The sequence below is a fragment of the Sprattus sprattus genome, assembly GCF_963457725.1.
Source record: "Sprattus sprattus genome assembly, chromosome: 11".
Classification (NCBI taxonomy): domain Eukaryota; kingdom Metazoa; phylum Chordata; class Actinopteri; order Clupeiformes; family Clupeidae; genus Sprattus; species Sprattus sprattus.
The window spans coordinates 12,100,043-12,125,428 of NC_137909.1; the positions used below are offsets into that span (position 1 = coordinate 12,100,043).

Sequence of the window (25,386 nt, forward strand, 5' to 3'; positions counted from 1 at the left end):
GGACAATGAGATGGAGGTGGAGGCACTCTGCATATGCAATATTCTTAGCCCCATTTTCTTATGGAGTGAAGGGAAAATGTTTTCTCTCCCCATACGCTGGTGAATTAGCATATGGCAGTAAGCAGAGGATCCATTGCCCTTGTGGATACCTGGGGGGTGGGAGGGGGGGGGGTGGGGGGGGGGGTCTGCGGGGTGCACTAGTGCTCCTGAAAGATGTTTATTTGTGTCAGCATTACTTGTGTCAGCATATGACTCTCAGTGAATATCTCAGCTATGTAATATGAATGAACCCTTAACCCTCATGCAGTGTTTACTACACCTGTTGTGGTTGAGGTAGAATTGACTAGTCTGACATAAATGTTAATAATGCTTTAAGTTAACATTTTATTTAGATCTATTTTGATTTAAATAAGAAAGGAATTCTGAAGATGTGCGTAATCGTTTTTCTGACAGTTTTTTAAAACAATTATATGTAATTTCTAGTTTTCAAAACTAGTGCAAATCTAACCTCAGGGTATTATCTATTTTTTGGTTTTAATAATGTATTAAACTATTTAAAATATGCATAAAATGTACATAATAAAATATGTGATTTTACAACATAATTATATAACACTTGTTGTGTCTTCATTCAAAATGACCTGTTCGATTTATGAAGAAAATCCGCACTTATTCATATCAAGACCCAACTGAATGCATGAGACAACTTTACAATTTTTTTTCACTCATAAAACTATAAGTATAACAGTCTTGGGCAGTCATTTTAAAGGTAATTTTTGATGGAAGACAATGTTAAATTATTTGAAGAAGACCTTATGACTTTTATCTTACTATATTTTATTTTATCCATTCAAGTAGACAGGGTGAAGAATGTCATGAATCCTTGTGAGTTTAAGATAAAAGAAAAAAGGAGTACATCAAATGCTTATATTTTTGTGATATAATATAATGAAGATAATTATAATGTTATGAATCTTAAACCTTTGGAATTGTCTGTGATTGTGTGTGCCGTGTCGTGACGTGACGCTCTAGCCTGCTCCTGCCCCTGCCCCTGCCCCTGCCCCTGCCCCTGATCCTCTCTAGACAAAATGATAAAATCATGGAGAGCATGATGAGATTGCTGCTATTATTAATCTCCAATAAATACATCTTGACCTGAGGATTAGTGCAGTGCCCTCGCCCCCCACACTCCTCCACAGATAAGGCGATCTTGCTGACATGAATTATGAAAAAACAACAATGGATTGGGGGTGGGGTGGTGTGGGGGGGGCAAACCTTTAAACCTGGATTGCGTGTTGGAGTCGAGCCACTGACACCTCTCTGAGGTCTCTGGAGTTTCTGAGCATCGCCGTGGCGACAGCGAAAATGGCCTCAGAGATAGCAGTGACAACTCTACAGAACATTTGTACTGTGTGCTCAGGTTATTTTATGTTGTGAAAATACACACTCACACTCTATTCTATTACATTTCAGATTGTAAAATACTCATTTCTATTTCAAAATGATAATAATTTGTGTGTCTGTCTGTATGTGAGTGTGGGTGTGTGTGTGCGTGCGTGCCTGTATCTGTGAGTAGGTGCGTATGCATCGAGTGTGATTATGTGTGTGTGTTTGTCAAGCAGGGTTTGCTGAGAGGAGGAAGCAGCCTATTTCCTTGGCGGTGTATTCATCACTTGAAGGAGGAGAGGGAAAAAAAGAAGTCTCGAGAGTCGTTGGAAGCAAAGCAGCGATGGAAATGATGGTCGCGCCTCTGCATTTCCTCCATCCAGCATGTTAATGAAGTGCAGGTGTCTGAGACGCCAGACCCCCAGCCCAGCGCTACCTCAGCCTCTGATCGATCTGCTGTCCCACAAGCACAACATGCCACACATTAATATGCTCAGTGAGGAGTAACTAAGACAATGCGTGCTACGGCATGCTAACAGGATGCCCAGAATGGCAAGAGTCGCTGCTGTGTGGCTGTTTCAGAGCGCAGAAGGCATCCAGTGCCCAGGAATAAACACTCCAGCAGTGTAAAAGCCAACATGTAATACTCTGACAGTAGAGAACAGCAATGCCAAGATATAACACCCTAACAGTGTAAAAAACAATGCCCAACATTTAATTCTCCAACAGTTTAAAAGCTAATTCCCAATATTTAATACTCCAACAGTGTAAAAACCAATGCCAAGCATTTAACACAGTATACACCCTAGTAACAGTGGCAGCGAGTGAGAGTGAGTGAGTCAAAATCAGTCCAACTTATTTAAAAATAAACCTTTATGATAAGATAATAATATGTTTAATTCCTTTTTTTTAATTTTTGTGTTCTTGAAAAAGAGTAACTTAAATAAGTAACATGGAGAAAATGAACGCAATCAATTGGTAACTGACCAGCATTAAAGTCAGCTCTATTCGTGTTACATCAAAGTCAGCCCATTTTTGTTCCATTAAAGTCCGCTCTGTTTGTATACATTTTTTACACTGTATTGCCTCAGCCACGGTTGAAGAAGAGCAGCTCAAGACAGTAAAACTACATGGATTTAATTGAAAACCAAACAATTTGTATGGACCTTGTGGTCAATAAATGGAACCGTGGCGTTGACGCGTGTCCAACACCGCCATTAGACGCTGGCTTTTATACATGCTTTCTAAGAACTCAACCATTTTCTGATGAAATGATTTTAACCAATCCTTCAAATAATGGAGAGTGAAACATTAACGAAAATTGAAAATTCAGCCTCTGCTTTTAAAATGATATCACATGAGTAGAGCGGGCCACTGCATGAAATCTGAAAAAAAGTACAAGAGAATAAGAGTATTTGGAAAGCACAGGCATATGGCATTTTTCCGTCACAATAATCCTTTATTAACCTCTTAATTGATGCCAAGACGAGCTTGAGCCATCCTCAGAGAACAAACGCACCCTGAGCCGGTTCTTCCTTAAACCCCTCACAGCAGCGTCTGAAGTGGGGGACCCCTCTGGGACAAGATGGGGGCATGGGGGGGTCGGCACGCATGGGGTTCAGCTCTTAAAGAGCTTTATCACCCACCCACCCCCCAACAAACACACACCCACACACACACCCCCACACCGCCCCCCATATTCCCCCTGTGCTGCTGTATTTAAATGAAGCACTAACGAGTCTCTGCCCTCTGGACCCCCAGGACCAGGACCCCACGCGCCACTGCTCGCCAGCCCGCCTCGGAGCAGACGTGCGTGGGCAGAAGAGCGAGAGGAGAGACCCCTGACCCAGGCAGCCAGCCAGTGATTTATCACTCTACTTCCCCAGCTCTGGCCGTGCGGGGCGGGGGTGGGGGGGCAGACCAATCAGCAGGGGGGCTATTGTTCCTAAATACAGACACACGCGGCGCGGGCCGTTAAACAATGACACCATGTTGTTATCTGGGGAAAGGGCCCCACGTGCTGAACAATCTACCAAGATCAATATGTCGTATGTGACTGTGTGTGTGTATGTGTGTGTGTGTGTGTGTGTGTGTGTGTGTGTGTGTGTGTGTGTGTGTGTGTGTGTGTGTGTGTGTGTGTGTTTGTGTGTGTGTGTGTGTGTGTGTGTGTTTGTGTGCATACATGTGTGTTGGAGTCCTTCATTTTTTCCTCTCTCGGCTCCCCTCCATCTCTCTCGCTCCCTCTGTCTCTCTGGCTCCCTCCTTTTTTCCTCTCCCTCTCTCCCTCTCTCTCTCTCTCTCTCCGTACTGTCATGCTGTGCGGCGATGAAGAATGGTCTCTCCCTTCGGTGTAATAATTGAAAAGTGTGGCGTCTGCTGGAGCCATCTGTGTCTGTGTGCAATGAGAGTCTATGAGGGCCAGACTGAGTCCCCCACCCCCCCCTCCCCCCTGGGAGCTGTTAACACCTCATAGACACGAGGGCCCCTCTGGGACCTGGGGGGGAGGGGGGTGATGCAGCAAACCTGCCGCACGCGACTAATGAGAAAGCAGGTGATTATTCCAACCTGCGCAAAATAAACTGGGATGATCATGGCTTCCCTGTGACACGCGCCATCCATTCACCCAGTCGGCCCCTACGATCTCCTCAGCTGTCTTCCACACCCGTGATGCTGGGCTGCCTACGCTGACTGGGTGCCTGTGGACCTGCTGAATGTGGGTATAGAGGTCTATGTCTGCTGTCCTTTTGTGCAATGATTTTGTAAAAAGTAACTTTTTTATTGAGGAGAGTTTCCTACACTGCAGACCCCTCCAGTCATTCTCCCTATTTCGGGTTGTTACTCAAAGTCGTTGAATGTATTTTCTGCCAACCATTTCACACGCATTATCGAATACATTCTTGCAGCCAAAGCATGGGACAAAGAGCCGTGAATGAATGAATTAATACTAATGAAGAATGAATGAAGAATTATGCTGCTAGCGCATGATCGAAAGCCTTGCTTCCTGATGGATAGAGCTCTCATCATCGCTAAAAACATGCTAATGTGTGTGCAGATTAGTTGGATCGCCATAACGACATCATGCTCATTAATCTGCGGTATAAACAAAAGTGTCAGAGCAGAGCTGGTAATGTTCCCATCTCTCTGGAATGCTGTAAAAGATTAAAGGGCTTTGCCAAGGGTTGTACAGTATTTAACTGGTCTGGGTTTACCAATAGGTGAAGTGATATACCAAAAGGAATTTTCAGTATTCTCTCTTCATTTAATTAAATTCTACAAGATTACAAAATGCAAAATGATTATCAGGTATATAGAGAAAATACATAGGTTGTACAAATCAAATGCTCAAAATACAGAGGTGAAATTACGGTGTGAATTTTAAGACAGTAATACATTTTGTGTAATGCAGTGTCATTTTAACATGCTATAGGATATTGCCTCTTATTTAGGACAGAAATGTATTTTTTATTCTTCAAAGGCAACCTTTGTCGCATGTGAAGAAAACCTAACAACTCTTACAGACTACATTTTATGCTGTATTATAGATACCAATGTGCAACATCTGAGGGTATTTCAGAGCTGCTATGTAATTTGCAGAGAGTGTACACTATATTGTCCCTTCCCTGCCCACTGTAAGAACACCAGCCACCTCCCCTGGAAGCAGTGCTCTTCCTTCCTTATCCTTGGGTGGTAAAAGCCTGGCCCATGGGAATTGTCCCCGGTTGACAGTGGATGTGTTAATTGATTATTTCCCCAATATGAGCCTCTACGGCTGAATCCCCTCTCTGAAGGCAGCCGACCGGCCGCCTCATGCAGCGCTCTCCCCCCCCCCTTCTTCCTCCTCCCCCTCCTCTTCCTCCTCCTCCTCCTCCTCCTTCCAGTGCAGTGCTGAGCTCTTTAGGGCTGCTCCATTAGGCGGTGGGCGTGATCTGACGTGTGGGGCCCTGGGGAAGTGTTATTGTCAGAGCTGATTTACTCCGGCCATCTGACACCAGTGTGAGGAGGGAGCCAGACCTTAGCTCCCCCCCCCACACACACATATATATACACACATACACACACACACACACACACACACACATACACACACACACACACACAAACACACACACACACACACACACACACACACACACACACACACACACACGCACACACACACACACACACATATATACACACACATACACACAAACATAAGCACACATATGCACACAAACACACACACACAAGCATACACACATAGACACACAGTCATACACCCACCCACACACACACACACAGACACACAAATGCTCACAGCTGCACGCACACTGTTACCACCATACTCAAACACGCCTATAAAAACATGAATACACCCACATGGAGATACACACATGTGTGTTGCTTCTTATATATCCAAATATACACACAGATGCAGATATACACGTAAAAAACATAAAAACACCACACACAGTTACTCAAACATGCATGCTTGTACATACATGTGCATACACAAACATTTGCACACAAACATTGACAAATTCACACACACACACACACACACACACACACACACACAAAATAAGATAAACATTTGGAAATAGAGGGAGTAGATTCAGTGGGTATAGAGAATATAGTCTTAAATGTGTTCTTTATTATGTTGTACTTTCATAAACTTAAAAAAAAAACATTTATCATAAATACATAGCCACTGAATCTTCTTTTCAGTTTTATTTTATTTTGTATTTATTTTGTATCCATTTTAATTTGTCAGGTGATGAAAGACTATTGTTTCTGAGCGACATGGTCAAGATGCACATAAAACAAATATAATTACAAAAATCAGGATATTGACAGGAACAAGGAAAAAAAGCAACAGGATATAGGTGAATAGGAGATCAAATTTAATATGGCGAAAAATATAAAATTATTTTCAAACGAGAAAGAGACTCGCACCTATACGAGGCATCTTGTGTCTCTAACTCAGATCTCCTGTTCAGATTTCACAGCAACATCTTCAGTGTCTAGAGCATACTTCCTGTCAGTGCCTCCAGTCATTAACACAGGGTGTGTGAAACAGCTGATTTGTTTAGCCTCATTGTCCATTGGAGAATACCTGTCCTTCAGATGGGTTGTCCCACGCATAGACGCTTCAACAGGCCTTTTCATGAACGAGAATGTTTATAAACCAGACAACATGCCCGGGACACAGGACACTCAAACGACACATTTCGTCTATCAAAACCTGCCGTCAGAAATACGGAAGGGAAGAAAAAGCCACTTACATAAACATGCATGTGTCAAACCCAAAGTTTGGGTGTTTTAGTTAATCTGAGAGAGTGCCTGAGGATTATCTCCTGTGTTAAACACACTGTGCAGTTCACCCAAGGGCCATCCCACCAGCCTTCACCCTTCCACGCATCCCTCTCTCTCTCTCTCACTCTCTCTCTCTCTCTCTCCCTCCCTCTCTTTCTTCATCTCTCATTCTCTTGTTTAGTTATTTATTTTCCCATGCTGTGTCCAAGCCCAGAGTAAACATCATGGAGAAGGGGAAAGAGAGAGGAAAGGAGGGAGCGGAAACTATCTTAACCCCGGGTGCCCTGGCAACAACCAGCACTGATTCCGTGTGTGTGTGTGTGTGTGTGTGTGTGTGTGTGTGTGTGGTCACAGCAGCTCATTGTCAGATGGTCTCGGTCAAGACCCAGCCTGGAAACTGCACAGTAAATCAGACAGAGCTGGGATTAGTGCTTCTGGTGACCCCTCTATCTCTCCCAGACCTCCAACATGGCTCCCTCTCACCTTTAGATGCACACCTGCTGCTGAGCCAGTGCCTGTGTGTATGTGTGTGTGTTTGTGTGTGTATGTGTGTGTGTATGTGTGAGTGTGTTTGTGTGTACGTACGAGTGAGTATGTGCTTGTGTGCGTGAGTATGTGTGTTTGTGTGTTTGTGTGTACGTACGAGTGAGTGTGTGCTTGTGTGCGTGATTGTGTGTGTTTGTGTGCATGTGTGAGTGAGTGAGTGTGTTTGTGTGTATGTGTGAGTGAGTTTGTGCTTGTGTGTGTGTGAGTGTGTGTTTGTGTGTATGTGTGAGTGAGTGTGTGAGTGTGTCTGTTTGTGTGTATGTGTGAGTGTTTGTGTTTGTGTGTGTGTGTTTGTGTGTATGCGTGATTGAGTGTGTGTGTTTGTGTGTACGTACAAGTGAGTATGTGCTTGTGTGTGTGAGTGTGTGTGTTTGTGTTTTTGTGTGTATGTATGAGTGAGGGTGTGCTTGTGTGCGTGAGTGTGTGTGTTTGTGCGCATGTGTGAGTGGGTGTGTGCTTGTGTGTGAGTGGGTGTGTGCTTGTGTGTGTGTGTGTGTGTGTGTGTGTGTGTGTGACAGGGTGAAGTGAGGAGGGGGGATTACAGCTAAAGCCCCGTAAGGATGCGTCAGGTGTGGTGCATCCCATCCCGGTTCACACACCTGAAACGGAACACCGTCCGCAGGCTTGCTGCAAGAGGAACCAGAAAAAAGCAATTAGGTTTCCAGCTGCCGCCGAGGCAAACAACAGCGGTGAGAAAATTCTCCTCTCACGCTGTCCGGCTTTCACCGAGTTTCCTTGGCCGCTTGCATTGTGGGCTTTATAGTTCCAGAAAGCTTTTATAACACACAATGCCTTCTGTTGTGAGAGGCTTCCTGCCAAAGCTTTCACCTAAATCAGTTTTTTTTCTTTTTTTCCCCCCATCTCACATGCAGGAAACAGCCAGGCTTAAGAGTCCCTGACAGTATGTGGCTGTGTTAAATCTGATACGGTTTGCCTTTTTCCACTGCTGCGTTATGTGCATAGGTGGCTGTTATTGTTGTTTGCAGATTATACACATACAAGTCCAACAAACATACAAGTCCCAGAGACAAGATTCTCAATTTTTAAATCATTCTCATAAAATCTTGAATCCTACATTTTGCTATCTGTGTTATCACTAGACTCTTGTAACAGTGTCTGGCTGGCTTTGGGTGTATAAGAGATGGAGTGTTTCACAGTCAACTCAATTTTAGAAATGTGTCTTAGGCAGTTTAAACTCTCTTAGAGGAAAGTGCAGGCTCAGTTAATTTGTTTCTTATATAGGGCTTAAAAAAAAAACACCTGCGTGGACTTGTGAGGACTTAATTCAGAGGGGACATTTTTAAAGTGCCAAATATGCACATACACACACACACACACACACACACAGACACACACACACACACGCACGGACACACACACATGGACACACACCCACACATACACATACACTACAACCACCAATGCTGCCACCACACTACCCGAACCACCACCCGCAAACTGTTTAATCTCTTTAATTGAACCTGACTTTGAATAAGTAAACAAATGGGGAAATTCACAAGGGTACTCGATCCTAGACCCGCTAATGGATTGAAGATTTCAATCCCGCTGGGGCATTTGGGTAAACAGGTCACGCTTATCTTCCAATCGACATCTTGCTCTGTGGTCTGCATCAAATTTCTGCACTGAGGAGGCGCTGAACTCTTGATGCAGCTCTGGGTAATTAGCCAGACTCGCTATTTGCACACTCATCTCCACTGCTGAGTTCCATTATCTGCACTGTGATATGAGATCAAAGTGAATTCATCAATGTAAAATGTGAAATAAATATCTGAGCCACCAGCACCCGTCCTCAAATCCTCCTGTTCTGAGCCAAAAGCACCTGTCTGGATCATGTGATACTCATTCATTATTAGAGATAATGCATGCATTCTTGCATTCATGCATGATAATGAGATGTGAAGCCTTCCTTCCCAGAATGAGAAAACATGCTTATCAGCTAAAACAAGCAACAGAGGAACGAGAGACAGATTTTTAGTTTAGCTGACAAATTTATTAAAGACCTGTATCACTTAATCATAGTCATAACCATCACTGGAGAGAATAAATAAGACATAAAACATCTTTTCACATAAACAAACACATTTAGCACCCCGGGTCAATTTCATTCAGGTGCAATCAGTAGACTGTAATGTACAAGAGACATCTGAAAACACACAAATGCATAGAAGTAGTCTATTTCAATAGCGAGAGATTACATCTACAACTTGTTTATCCCTGTTGGTAAATGTACAAAGTCTTAATTATCTGTGGAACTTGCTGTCCAGAGGTTTTTGTATAAAAATAAAGTCTCCACAATGTTAAATCACATTATATATAGACATTTGGCAACAACCAGACACTTTGACGAAACCATTGATGTCACACACTAAAAACCACTGGATAGAGACATGATGGAAGCTGGTAGTCTATCAAAACCCAATTCGGCAAATGTGTCCTTTTTTTCCTCAATGCTTCTGCGCTTTAGTGCACACACACACACACGCACACACACACACACACACACCAACAACAACTGGGTATTGTCCCCGACTGTGCGTGTGATCCGCTTTGAAGTCTAGACCGACTGTTCATGACGCATTTGAAAAATTGAAAAAAAAAAATCAAATGAACGCATGAAAACCGACATAAAGCAAAATGGGTTCCACAGGCATCTTGGTAACTTTGAAATGTGTCTCTGTCCATTTTCCAGCTTCGCTGGTCTTCAGCAGTACTGGGGTTCTTCTACCAACCGTGGGAATCATCTTTAGGGCTGTACGTCGAATGCAAGAAGGCGCGAGTGTGGCAAGGGCCGGCCCAGACCAGTGGGGAATGGAAGAGGATGGGCATGGTTGCGTTATTGTCATCCTTTATTCCATTAGAAGAAGTCCATTGAGCAGCAAGATGAGGCACTCGCTGCCAGGAATCTGAGCATGTCAGTGTTAGGCCTCTCCTTGATGCTCGTTCGGCTACTTTAGGCTCCGATATTTTGTCCCTCTGTCTTTCACATCAGTCCATGCAGATGTATGGGAATGTAGAAGAGAACGCAAATGAACAGACTGACAGAGAGTTCCACTCAACATGTGTATTTGTTTTTATTTCTCTTCTCCTTCATTGCAGAGCTCAAAGGGAGCCCCTTCTTGGATGCTGCCGGCTCGGACGCTCCCCGTCCATATCAGAACTGCGCATGGTCCACCTCGTCCAGCCAAGACGCCGGGCTGGCGGGGAAGTCTGGGTAGCCGCCGCTGCTCCCCGTCGACAGGTCGGAGCTGGGCCCATTGGCCCCGCTCATCAGCCTGCCCCCTTGCCCCATGCCCGTGGGCCCGACCTGGCCCACCATGGGGAGGCCGGAGTCGGGGTAGACGAGGCCAGAGATGAGGGGCTGGTGGCGGGGGAGTGTCTGCAGGGAGTTGGGCGACTGGGGTAGGCCGTAGGGGCTGCCCGAGCGGATGTCGTGGTAGGACTCCTGGGCCTGGATGACGCCGTGCTCCAGGGGGAAGGAGGGGTGCGTGCCCGCCGGGCGGCCCATGGCCGGAGACGTCTCACTCAGGCTGCCGTACAGCCCGTTGGAGTGACTCAGGTCAGACATGGGAGGTTCGTCTGCAGAAGAGAGAGAAGAGGGAAGACATGGTTCATCGACTGAAACAGAACACCCCAGCCATGACAGTTCACCAGTGGTGCCAACAACATGGCTTTAACCCACTGATCTATAACCGAGGTCTTTTATTCATTACAAATCCATGGTTCAGTTTCCACAGAGGCTACTATTCTTCTGAACAGCAGCTCTGAAGTGGAACCTGCCCTGATATGAACCTGAACCAATCTCAACTAGAGCTAGATTCGATCCAGTGTTGGCTTCTGTCAACACCAGCCTTTACTGTACGTTCATTAAAATAAAAGCACAAATGAAGCAAATGCAAGGTGTTTTTACTCGAAAATTCCTTCTGGAAATGATCTCAGTGCTTGAAACGTGTCTGTATTTTATTGCACTCTGCATTATGGCCGCTGGCAAACAGTTCCAGTAAATGGAAAAGACTGCTAAAATCATTGGCGGCCATCATCAGTGTGTGTGTGTGTGTTTGTGCGAATGTATGTGTGTGAGGATCATCAAACATCAGCACATTACAGAACTGACAACACACTTAACCATCGAATACACAAAAAAAAGATGTGCACATAAAAACTCAAACCAACTCAGAATGAACTGCTGTCTGAACGCGGGTAGTTCGAAGTACTTCAATTTGTTTTTCTTTTTTTCTGCACACACAGTTTTCCCTCAGCTACAACTGCCTGCTGCATGTGTGCATATGAAAGCTAATATCCTATGACACTCTGTGTGTCCCAGTGCTTCAGACTGCTATAAACAGATCCAGTATCAGCAGAGTCCTCCTCCAGCCTCTCATATCAGATGTATACCATCGTGAATCAGGGCCTGTGGAGGAGACACTGACAGCCCCAGACTATGGAACCCATCCGTGCTGGATCAGGGTTGGGCCGCAACAGACCCAGCTGCCCGCTGGGCTTATAACCAGATCAGACGACTCCACAGGGGAACAGGAGAGGGTTGGGGACCACACACCACCTCCATCACACACTACCCAAAAGCACAAACAATACTGTCCATAGGGTTGTGAGGTGTTTGAGAGTGGTGGTCTGTAATGATATGAAATGTAATGTACAAAATGTTATAATAAACTGCAAAGCACATAATGCATTGCCAATGCCAATTTTAGTACCTGGCAATATAAGCTACAAGCCTACATTACGATTTCCTTTAATGGAAAACTGCAACTGGCAATGTACCTTATGTGAATTTCAATAAGCCAATGCTTTCTAGCGTGTGCTGGAAATTGCTGCATAATCTTTGTTCTACATTTATCTGAATGCACATCTGTATTGTATAGTCTCTAGTTGCTCTGGGCCTCGTTTCCTGATAACGACGTATCTTAATGGCCTACGTGGATTTTGGCGACATCGTAGACTCATCATAGCCGTAAGTGTGGCGTCGGGAAACCGCTCTGCAAGGATCCCTCTTACGACCGATTTCAAGTCCTTCTTAGCGTTCGGGAAACTAGGCCCTGAGTGTGCAAAATGCACATCTGTATTGTATAGTCTCTGGTTGCTCTGAGTGTGTTGAATGCATATCTGTATTGGATAGTTGGTGTTTGCTCTGAGTGTGCTGAATGCACATCTGTATTGTATAGTCTCTGTTTGCTCTGAGTGTGCTGAATGCACATCTGTATTGTATAGTCTCTGGTTGCTCTGAGTGTGCTGAATGCACATCTGTATTGTATAGTCTCTGGTTGCTCTGAGTGTGCTGAATGCACATCTGTATTGTATAGTCTCTGGTTGCTCTGAGTGTCCTGAATGCACATCTGTATTGTATAGTCTCTGGTTGCTCTGAGTGTGCTGTCAGCATCAGTAAACAGCGATGCTGGTGTGTTAACTGATCTCAGCCCACCTGTGAAGGAAACGTCTGCGTCGCTGTCCAGGCCCTCTTCCTGGATGCTGTCCTTGTCTGACTTGGAGCTGCCCCTCGAGCGCTTCATGTTGCGGAAGTACTGCCCCCACCTCTGGCGCCCGGCGTCCTTTTTCAGTCTCTTCTCCTTCGCCCGCCTGTTCTGAAACCAGACCTGGGACGCACACAGACACATGCTTAGAAATGACTGAATGATGATGGTAGTGGCAAAAAAAACATTTACATTCTTAAAGATATATTGTTTTTACAGAGATGTACGTTTATATAACATAAATAATAACATAGGAAATAGTTAAATATTATATTTTCTTTTACTTCTAATTCTAATTTTCATTCAGAATCTATTTACGGATCCTATTAATTTAAGTTCACCATTGTTAGAAATATAAAGGTTCTATTATTAAACAGTTTGTGAATTCCACACTGTAATATCCCAAAATATATCTCTAAAATTAAGGAGCAAAACTACATCTTTTCCTACTTTCCTACTTCCATACTAACCAGTAAAATGGCCTGTGGATCAAATGCTTTTAATCACTGGAACCAATAAAACACTGCTTTAAACTATAGGGTTAATGACTGGGGGATAATTAATGATAATTAACACTTTAAGGAGAAATTAGGCGAAAAGTGAGTGTGTCTCTTTACAAATTAAGACCTATAGAACCCATTAATCTGGGGACATTTGGATGAATTAATGTCCATTTATGAGCATGCTTTGTCATGATCCTCAGCTCCATTCCGTAAATTTCCTCTTCAGTTATTGAAACCTAAAAAAACGATCTAAGACGTCTCTGCTTCTCACTGGCGGGATAAAATAGCGTTACGATAAGATTCATTTTCAAGGACTGTCATGAGACCAGGTCATGTCTTTTTTTTCAGCCCAAGTGGGAGATTGAAACAGTAGGATGGACCACTAATGTAGAGACGCCCACGGCCCGCCGAGATTTATCGCAGGCGTAATTAACTCCAAAGACAGCTACAAGTTGTCCTTAACCCGCGGAGCAGACAGGTTACACTCTCTGCTCCCTTCTTGGTAGAATCTACAACCACGGAGTTGATTTTAATTATTCAAATTTCACGAACGACCACACGTTTTGACGCTCTATAAATTAGCGCGATAAAATGCCACCCGAGTAAAAGTTTTTCAGAAAGATGGTCGTCAATGTGCTGCAGGGTTTAAAACATTACACAACCACAAGTAGGCCTGAATACGAATGACTGTACTTTCTGTACAGGCAGTAGGCCTATGCAATTTAATGATGTTAAAGTAGCTTAATGCTATCTTCAGGGATGTTTTATAATTACATTCAGCATGTAATGCAACCCGCCCTGACCTACCCATATTCAGTGAATAATGGACATTTCAAGTAGCCACTGTACCTACTTTAAGTGTCCTTGCAAATTCATAAAAATAATATATATGGCCATAGTCAACCCGAGTAAGCCTCTTTCACAGACAATATGCGAGGTTCCCTTTTAGTATTGTTAACGAGCTTGCCCCCACCGATCTCAATTCTAGTGGCTAGACTTCATTTTACTCAGTATCGCCGTAAATTAAAACCATCTACGGAACACCTCTCACCCCCATTTCTCCACACACACTTTAGAGATCTTCCACCTTTTTGCCAGCAGTGCAAAAAGGAAAATGTCCTTCCAGGACAAATTAGTTTCTCACCTGCACCACTCGCATATCCAAGCCCGTCTCTGACGAGAGCTGCTCTCTGACGTGCCGTGCCGGTTTGGGTGAGTTATTGTAGGCGTTTTTCAAAGTCTCCAGTTGTTTGGCTGTGATCGTGGTGCGCGGTCTTTTTGCCGTGGAATCCGCTTCTGCAAAATGACATGGACAAAATGACAGAATTAGCACCCCCTTTAAAAAAATAAAGCAAAGTAAAATAGTGTAGCCTATGTCAGCTATGCCAGTAGTCCATCCTTCGATAAACCAGAACCCTTTTACTTTATTTGTACCCAACCAAAAACGAATGATGTGTTACGATTATAAATACACAAGGTTTAAACAAACACAAAATTATACAGAAACATTCGCACATTCACACATTCACTATAAGCTAACTGTCCGGAAGAAAAATCAGACATGGATTTCAACAAAACGCCAGAATTGAAACGAATGCATGGTAAATGGTAAAAACGACAATGCATGCATTTATTTGTCCAGCGTTGAGGATTTCTAAAAGTGGCATGGCCATAAACTTGAATAATCCTGTCCTATTTCTTGAAAAACGAAAAGAAAAACCTTTTTTATGTAAATAATCTTCTTTGTTATTTAGACGACTGAACTTAAAAGAAAATGTTAAAAAGTAAATAGCAACAAACAAAAGGCATTTTTTTTTTTTTGCTGAATAATCCCTTACACAAAAAACATAGCTCTGTTCGACTTTAAATTGGATAACCCAAACATAGGCTCAGGGCATACTAATATATTATTTGCAGCTGCGTTACATATTTAAACAAGTCAACACATTATATTATTTTTCAGCTCAAACGCACGTTCACAAGTGTCAATTTAGGAATTTTGCACGATAAAATAGAACTTAATCACAATATCGAATATTAGGCTAAAAATCACAGACTGCAAATCTAAATGATCCCGTCAAAGAGCCTGTATTCACTTATTTACAATTACAAAATGCTATTAGTCACACACAGACTGAAAGGCGCACACACTTTTACGTTTCGGAGACTTAAGTCTATCCTTTGTCCTTCAGCCTTGTCACAGACAATATGCCCCTCTGTGAGCATCACATCAAGGCCAGAAATCTGGATCAGCATTTGGACAGGTTGTGCAGGACATGAAGGATGAATGTCTCCATATTACCAAGGCAGGTATCGATTAGGGCCAGACCGAAGCGCAATTAGCCCAGGTGGGTCAGATGTTTATGGATGACCTCATGCCCGCGGAGATTAAGTTCACAGTTAAAAGCAGCCGTTCAGCGAGAGGTCACTGATTTAAAGGGATAAAATCATTTGGCGACTTTGATAAAACGGTTCAATGAAACGGCTGGGGACTGGCATCAATTTAGCGAATTCACGAATTAACAACCCAGCTTTGTGCGCACTGAGCGCAAAAGTGTTTAAAAAAAAAACAGAGAGCGTTCGCAGCTGTTTTCAGGTTCATTTCATATAACCTGTCACCAATCCCATTTCCGTCAAAATAATGTAATAATCCAAATAAAATAAACAGCTGAATGTTAAGAATTGTAGAAAATATTTCTGATGACAAAATGGCATAACCTATCCAAATAATTTGTGTTATATATTTATTTTAACAAAACATGTATTGTGTCTGAAACGTATTCGAAAATCTATTGTTAAATATTAATAAGCGAAATAGTGTAATAAGAGCTGGAATCGCCCAATAGTCGAGGTGGTTCCCAGCTGTTTCTTAGCTAATACCCTCTTTAAGAGATACTTTTGTAAGGTTGGTCTGGACCACTCTTAGCTATACCTTAACACAGTTAAAGATACAATAAACGTTTGAGAGACTAAAAACGTGATTAGTGTCTGGACGTTTTCATTGCAGCGAAGTCAGACCAATATATGTTTTGTATTACATTTTGTGCTTCATGAAATAAAAAACAAAAAACATCGGGGTAAAGTAATTAGGCGTTACTTTTAACCCCTGTCGAACATAAAACTATGGATATTATCTAGCCTACAGCCGTCCTCATTTATTATTTTACTTGCATTGTAGGGTATTCTCGTTGATGTTCCTTCTAATAATGATGACCTGCTTTGAGTCATGCCCGTCATACTCAATTCTTAAACCTACGTGAAGGACAATAACCGATTCAAGAAACATGGATTCAGCCTCTAAAGGTATATGTAGGAGGGTTTATCTTAAGGGAACTATTTAGAGATGCTGTGGGAAACACTTGAAGAAAAGCAAACAACTTTCGCCAGGTAGGCCTATACATTTCAAGTCTTAGTAAAACGCTAATAGACACCGTAACTGGGAAACCCACCCCTGGAACATTTCAAACGTGCATTGTTTTAATCCCTCGAACAACTCCATTAATTATTCCATATATCTTCTCATCAAGGACTAAACTGGTATAATTGTCATCATAAATGGTAATCATAATAAAGGTTTATGAAACGCCATCCCTTCTCCCAAATAAGTGCAGTGTGGTGATTTGCCCATGTGTTCTCACCCCTCTGCTTGGCGGTCTCGTAGTCCGCTTTGCACACGAGCCTGCTATCCTCCATCAGGTAGTACTCGTCCCCCGTGGCCAGCTGCCGTTTGCACACGATGCAGGCGAAACAGTGCAGGTGATAGACAAAGTCCTGCGCCCGGCGCACCACCTGCGTCGGAGGGATACCCTGCTGGCATGCTGCGCATTTGGTTCCAAATCTCCTTTGGGAAGCAACAAGGGTCGATATCAAAATAAGCGATTGCATTTCACATTCACCTGGTAAAACTAGCTTATTCCCCACGACGAAAGATTGTACCATGGCAGTCCCGTTTCATACCATTAATCATTTAATTTAATATCCGTTTGGCATATTGTGTTATAATGCTTCTCATTATTTGTACAGCATCATTATGTGGCCTGTTAGTTGTGTTGTCACTGAAAAAATCAGGTCGAGGAACTATCAGCTGGAGATAACAAATAATGCGCTACTCAGAAGACTCACTTGAAGAAATCCTCCTTGCAGTAGACACTGTCCCCCCGGCTGAAGCACTTGTCGGCCAGCGGAGACTGGCAGTCGCTGCACTTGAGACACTTGCTGTGCCAATGGCGATCCAGGACCTTCAGGATGAAGCGGTCCACGATGTGCTGGTTGCAGCCCGCACACAGAGGGATCTCTGTAAAGGAGTCAGAAAAGACACGGATCTTCAGATAATTTCCCTTTTTTCTTTTCTTGCATGAAACCTCACTGAAATCGACAATGAGCCATCCGAAAATTATTCTCAAACGTAAAGTCATTGCATTTTTTGTTTTGCATTATTTTTCCAGGCAATTTGTAAGCCTTTTTCTTAGACCGACTTTAACACAAACGCCCGGAAACCACCCAATAAGCTTACAGTAAAACAACTGGACCCAGTTTTGTCAATTAGGTTTTCATATGTGACATAATTAAATCATTCGTTGTCATAAACTACGGTAGTGCTCAAAATATGAGCTAATCTAAATCTGTGCATAATGATGCAGCTGTATGCCCAGAACAATCCAAGAGCAAACTGATAATAAATGAACATGTGAAATAACGTTTTCAAAGGCGAAATGGTCACCACTGTTTCATGTTTCACGGTTTCATGTTTCATGTTTCACGGTTTCATGTTTCACTGCTAAATACTTGAATTTCTTTGAATAAGATACATACTGAAGGCAAGAGCGAGGGATAGAAAAAAACTAAAAAATAACCTTTTCCTCTGTCTTTTTTCCCTATTCGCATTTTAATATTTGTCTCCATTGCCTCATTTTAGTTATTTCATTTTCCATAATTATATCGCCATGATCTGTCCGAATCGCTGATTAGGGATGGAAGTATGGAAGTATTGTCAACACATTTATTTCGCTCCCTAATGAAGAGTCCCAGCCACACTCTCAACCCTGGTTATTGCGTCACCTCCAACAATCATAGGAGCGCCATCTTAAGCCTGCTACAGATTGAAAACCTGGCCAGATGCGAGCAGGTGTAACAGTGCAAACACAGGTAAACCTTAACATCCCTAGTTACTTGCAACAACAACCGTGAATTCATCCCATCACATATGTACTTCTGCTCTATCTTTGCCCGCTTCCAGGCGGGCACAATCCGCTGTGTTCTGTGTAACATGCGTCCCCCTCTAGGCCTCCAATATATAAAGGCATATTGACAAGCGAGAAAAAAATCTAATAGGGCCAGTATTAATGCCTATATGGAGAATCACACAGGTCCATAATTTCAGTTATAATACGCCCCCCCCCCCCCCTCCACACACACACACACACACACACACACACACACACACACACACACAGTTCTTTCTTTGTACATCTGCAGAAGGGGATGTAGGTAGTAGGTCCACAACTTATACATGATATTATAATTGGTATTTACAATATTAGCACGTAAGTGCCGACGACAAGCCTTATGATGAGCAACATGCTCAGTGATAGCCTACATGTAGGTTAGCTGGGCGAATAACACCCATATTTCTACAATGACATATCCATCTCCTTGCTGTCACTAATTTGGATTAAAAGAATGATTCTAGACCATCTCTGATTCTTAAACAAACAGCGTGCTTCTCACAAGTGAAAAGCAGAAATCCATCCAGCTGTGCCGATTAACCAAAACCATAAACAAGCGATTGTAAATATCAACGGAAGACTGCATACACGTAAATACGACTTAAGATATGATCATTCTGTTGCATAATTAATCGATGAATGCCGGCACTTCACATTTCCTCCAACGAAGGAGTCACGTTTCTATTGTTGTTTCGGGGGTCCTTTAATAAAATATGAATCGCTGCGTCGTTTTTCTGGCACTACTTGGGGGCTGTCCACAGCAGCAAGTCCAAGCCAACATGACCAGGTGTACCGAAAAACCTATCATTTATTTAAGGGGTTTGGGATTACCGAGAGCTTTTTACGACACTGAGGAAATAGGTTAACATGTACTTTGAGATAAGCAGGGCCTAATATGAAAAATAAAACAACCGCAGCCTGGGCATAAACACTGGATATAATATAGGGCTGTAGGTATAGTAATAGCCATGTAAATATTCGATTTATTTTCAAACTATGCACTCTATTACTGTTACTTCCTTGAAACAAAAAAAGGAATATTGTCCTTGAAAAGTATCAGCTGTCTCATGAGCGGTCTGGCATGTTGCCTAATTCTGTCACGGTTCAAAGGTATATTCATTTGAATGAAACAAATGTAAAAAAAAAAAAAAAAAAAAAAAAGCGTTCCGTGATAAGATTCCCCTGTGACTGAACCGAGTATAATGCAACAGATGGGCAAAAGGGGAGAATTTTAAAAGCCAAAAAATAGCAACAATGAGAACAAAATTGAATTGTGCTTTGCAGAGAGGCAAAGATAAGACATATGCCAATTGGGAAATTCACCGCCTGGTGCCGTAATCCTGAGTCCTACAGATTCAGCTATAATCCACAGTATTACAGCGGTGGTGGGGTATTACAGAAAAGAAATCTGAAAGGGAATTGTCCTCTGGTTGGATAACCCAAGCACAGCAGACGCGTAGCCTACACATCGTGTTCGGTCGCAAATAGCTGGAAGCCTAATAAAGGGCCATGACACTTTTGAAATACTCCTATGACCACGTCTTTTGTGACAATGGTACTAATCAAACATAAACAAAGGTAATCGTTTCTCATACGGACCACACACAAAAAATACCTTATTCCGAAGGATGAATCTCGTTTGATTCAACCGTGCGTTAAATATCCATAACAGGAATTAAGGAATAGAACAAAATAAGACATACCAGTAATGTGTTCTTATGTGTTCATGCAAATAACAAAAAAATCCCATGCATCATGACCTGGATAAACTATACCTTTACTTAGTTCCTCGCTTTGTGTCAGCAGGGCAAAAAGTATCTCTGTGTTATTGGGTGCGTCTTTTGGAGAGTTCCGCTCGTTGTGACCATCCATCGCTCATTTCCCAACAACAATAACAACATCAACAACCAAAAAACTAAAAACACCCGTTCCGTCGTTGTATGACAGTATTCCGACTCGCTTTAAACGAATCTAAACGAAATTATGCGGAAAGGTTCGGGGAACGGCTGCTAAAGCGTGTGCTCCGTGGGAGTGCGTAAGTGGACGTTGGTAGAGAGAAATGTGAAGTGGATTATACCGCCCTGTTTCCCGAATGACTGTTCTGTTGCAACAGAACGGGACAGATGATCACCCATCTGTGTAACGTGGAGAGGTCTACCAGCGCCAAGGTCGGTTCGAAATAAGTGGAAAAGGCATCAGAATAAAATGAGGTTTCCAAATGACATATTGGCATTTCCATTAATGTATTACAATAACGTTTGATCGGACGGTCGACTCCTTCCTCTATGATAAGACACAATTCAAAGTTTCCCATATTATGTATTCATAAACACCATCATGCCACTATAGATACCATCATGAAAATAGTTGAACAGTTTGTACGTTAGCAGTCTATAACCAGCACTTCAACATGTTAGTTATTTGCGTGGAGAGCTAGCAATTACAATGACAAGGCCGTGGGAACTGATCAATTCATTATTTAACAAGAAAAGAAGTGAATGTAAGCACTGGATTGAAATAGCTTAATTTAATCGAATTATTGTAATAATATTTACTTCTGTGAAGAAAATTATTTCCTTAGCATTGTAGTGTATTCTATTATGTCATGTCATGTAATATTATATATTATTATATTATATTATATCATAAAATGTATTGTTAATATATTGTTAATTGTTCTCAGTCAGAACCATGAACCCTACATCTCGCTGTCATTGCTGTGGCCTAATTATTTTGAGTTAAACTCAAAAGAAGGTAAACTGTTATCATGACTACTGGAAAAGAGCTTTTGATTTTTAGCATGGCGTGATCCTCGTTGATCTCAACACATGGACCCATATTTCCAGAAGTAGCAACAGTTTGAAATGTTCCTCAAGACAGTTTCGTGACATCATGAGGAAAATCATAATGACATTTCTTTTTCATCTATTCTTGTTTCATATACTAGCAAAACACGAGCACACAAACGCTCGCTCGCTCGCAAACCCCCCCCCCCCCCCCCCGCATACACACACACACACACACACACACACGCACACACACACACACACACACACACACACACACACACACACACACACACGTTTTAGCGTGTGCCTTCAGAAAGACAACTGTTTGCTTTGGGAAGAATTGGCCGTTCAATAAAATGTTGATCGAGTCAACACCCAGATGAATTTTATTGACAGTGATCTCCAGCGCAAAAGAGCGCCTGGGGAAATCAACGGTAGTGCCATCGCCGCCTAGGCCCTTGATGAATTCAAAATCAATGGCCCATTTGCCTGTATTTTCAGAGTATATGAAACGCATTTTGGTGAAAGGTGCGGGATGCATCAATGTTTCCTTTTACTTTTATGCTTTATAATATTTTTATGTCTTATTGATCGTTCACTTTAGAGGGGTGGGGCGACAGTAATGGCTTCACATGAGCTATGCTTGCATCCGAGATGTAAAGATAAGCGTGGGAAAAAGTAAGTGCCGAAATGCTGAAAGGGCAAGCAGAATCCATTTAGTTCTGTTATCTATTTGTAAAAGCAGGTCCACACAGCTGCCTTTCATAGGTGTCCAAAATGTTCTATTTCATGTGGTTTTACAGGCAGATATTCTTAACTGTTTACACAAGTGTATTTCATCAGTCGTTAATTATTGCTTGGCGTTTTTCAAACTTCTGTAACGGCCCTTTGTTTTTATCTTGTAACCTCCAAATCCAAGCTTTAGGACATTGTCTAGGCGCTAATGTTTCATTTCTTGAAAGCTTTGGCCTATACGAGACAAATTAGATTCAGGCCTATTTAGATGTGTAAAGGAAGAGCACAGCTGCAACAAAGTATCTGTTTCTTCGCCACAACCTTTCCATAACCGGTATGTGTCTGTGATGTTTGCAGTGCCGCATCGTAATCCAGTGTGCCCTCCATCTTGGGCCTACTCTTTTCCTCAGGTGTTGCACCTGTCACGAGGGAACCCGATACTTGTTGCGTGTCCCGGCGCAGTTAACAGAACGCATAGAAGGACAGGCCGAGCTAGACTGGGGGTCCTGGTTGTATTGGCCTCCTGCCCTACCCCGATGAGCTAGTGCATGCGCCTTGCAGCTGAATGCGCCGGTGGTCGCCTCCTAACAGCCGTGAGCGTTGGGGTGAGGTGACAGCACGCGTTGCACATCTGCTCCACGCGCGCACAATGTCGCTCATTACGTATTCATAACGTCCCTCACGCAGAAGGGAGACAGACTGAGGGGCAAAACCTTTGAGTCTTGTTGGACCGATCTGTAAAAAAGCTAAACGAAAAATCACACATCCTAGTATCCTATGCCATAGAGTGATGGTGTTTCACCACTGATCTTGAGATAGCCTTACTTGGTATAATATTTGTAGTAAATTGAAGACAATGAGTTGCAATATCGGGTAGTCTTAATAAAAAGTCATCGCCATATTTCAACAAATATCCAACACAGCCGCAACTAAACAACAATTGCATTGGCTGAACAATGGAACAACACAACCATCAGAAAATCATTTCATGCAACTTATTTTAGGAACTTGGAGACCGGCTTCCCCTCTGCGCGGGTGTTAAATCGATTTCATGCTTCATTTCGAGGACGTAAATGTGCTTAACTGCATACAATTGCAGAGAAAACCTCGCTGCACAAACAGACATTAAAAACAGGCACATCTCGTAAAACCACAACAAAATGCCATGCTCTTTTTTTATTATAAACAGTGCTTACCTTGACTTGAACTGTATCTTGAGTAATTTCCGGGATTTTGACAGCTCGAGCCTGGGTGTTCAAGCAACATTCTGACCAGTGGCGCGTTTTAACACAAATACACACGCTCGAGTTTAAACTGCTCTAATCATTAAATAGCCTACGGGTAAGAGATTTAATGATACCAGGGACAAATCATACACCGTTAACGCTTCCAAATCTGAGATACACTAGTCCCGGATGATTTTGAACCCGGACTGAGAAGGAGCCCTCAAAACCTGGCCCACTAAGCCGAGCACCATACGTCCTGACACTTGCTGCGTAAAATACTGCGTCCGTTTGATTCCACGCTTCGGAGGTGAGGTACCGTGAAGGGGTTTCCTGACAACGACGTGCGTCAGCTGACCTCTGGATGCTGTCCTTTTTAGCATAACCAAACTAAAGAGGAGAGAGGCTGTGTTGCCGGTGTTAAAAAGGTCTGCCCTGTCCTCGGTCCTGAAGGGGAGTTTCTAGGCGCGCTGGCGGAGGCGTGTGCATGCAGACGCCCCCACCCCTCCCTCCTTGTCTTCGAAACAAGCCTGCCCCCTTATCCCTTCCCGTGGTACACGTGTCCATCTTTCATCGTGTACAATAGGGCACTGGGCAACACCGCGTCGGGATCATGGTTGTCGTGCGTTTTCATGGTCTTTGCTTCTCTTTTGTTGGATCAAGAAAAGCGCACAACAGACACAACTGCTGGACGCCTTTGTCCTTGTTTACGGATGTTCTTCGAAGAACACCGCACCGTCCACTTCAGACATAGCTGATGTCAAGACGCAACTATAATCTCAAATAGGCAGTTAATTGTTTTCACAGATTAATATGTATTATTTACTGCTTTAAGTAATATTGTTTGGGGTAGTGGTAGGATAATTCAGTTTGAGTAAAAAAGGATTGGTGTCGTGATCGAATTTACCTGGACTCGTAAAATGCAGGATTTTACATAAAATATTTAAATATTCATTGATTATTCCACTTAATTGAAAATTCATATTTCGATGTACAGACATTTAAAATAAAGACAGACTTTTCTGATTTTATGCGGATTTATTATTTAAACAAAATGTATTTTCCTGTGCGTTTATTTTACATTTTCATATGCAAATAATCTTTATTTCAAATAACAAGCCTTTGTGAAATATTGTAGACTATTAAATACCTCACCTTACATCTTTTACTTTAACTGATATCTATCTATCTATGTTTTCTAAAAGAGGCATTTGTTTTCATCTCCCAAAGCGAGTTTTCTGCTCTGTCTAATCCCCCCGTCAACAAGTCAGACTGATCTCTTTCTGCAGATTATAGAGGAACGCCTGTAAAGCTGGAAGAAGCATATACTGTAACTAGGTTTCTAAACCGAGCAGAGTCCCAAAGGCGCTTAGACGGGACAGAACAACAGGCTATGCTCCTGATTTTCCTGAGAAGAAAAGCCTTTTTAGGTAACGTGAGCGCCCATTTGTTTCCTCCCAGGCTTCCGTCTTCTAAAAAATATGAAGTTTCGAGGGGAGAAATTGCTATCAATATGCTCCAATTTTTAACCCACCAGCCAATTTTGTCACTGACTTCGACGGGGTTTAAAATCACTCAAACGTGCCTTCACAGATGTGACCATTACCCCTGAGAGGCCAGTAGTAAATAAATATTATCACAAAATTATTTTTGCAAATAGTGTATAATGTAGCACATTGCATATATCACATGTTAATGTATAATTTCGATCTTTACATTTTTATTGTGTTTGGTGTTTTTGTTGTATCTGGCGTTTTGTGTACATTAGGTGGGCTTTGGAGGCTGCTAATTCAAGTCTGTCTTAGCTTTAGGAGGATAACAGTACAGTGATAAGCCTACTCCGCCACCATTCTGACGAAATGACTTTAATCTCTTCCAGGATCTGGTTTTCCAGGTGACCAGTGCTTTCCAATGATGGGATGTTTGGTGAATGAGCCTAAAACCAAATGCAGTATAGCATCTTATTCTGGAGCTTCTACATGGACTTGTTTCACTTCCACAAAAATACATGTTCAGATAAAAATGAAAATGTTGTTTCAAGCCAGTATCAACAAAGAAGGAATTGCTGTCATGGAACCTGACAAGCTTGAGTTCCTGTCAATAAAATGAACTTGAAATGCTTGTGTTTTGGCAAAAGAAAACTATTTTGTTTTTGATCTATATATCGGCAGACACTT

The 25,386-nt window shown here is 42.5% G+C and overlaps 1 protein-coding gene across 2 annotated transcripts; it reads right to left on the reverse strand.

The window, feature by feature from the left end:
• Positions 1-10,399: 10,399 nt before the first annotated feature.
• Positions 10,400-23,252, reverse strand: lhx3 (LIM homeobox 3; the record flags this gene model as incomplete). 2 transcript variants are annotated; one of them, XM_080847325.1, is made up of 6 exons in its annotated part: positions 10,400-10,824; positions 12,686-12,857; positions 14,382-14,533; positions 16,876-17,078; positions 17,360-17,531; positions 23,183-23,252. In XM_080847325.1, 6 exons carry the CDS (start codon positions 23,250-23,252, stop codon positions 10,400-10,402), a joined length of 1,194 nt encoding a protein of 397 aa, XP_080703451.1. The 2 variants fall into 2 exon arrangements, with proteins under 2 accessions (XP_080703451.1, XP_080703450.1); XM_080847324.1 differs by lacking the exon at positions 23,183-23,252 and adding an exon at positions 20,238-20,334.
• Between the last annotated feature and the right edge of the window lie 2,134 nt (positions 23,253-25,386).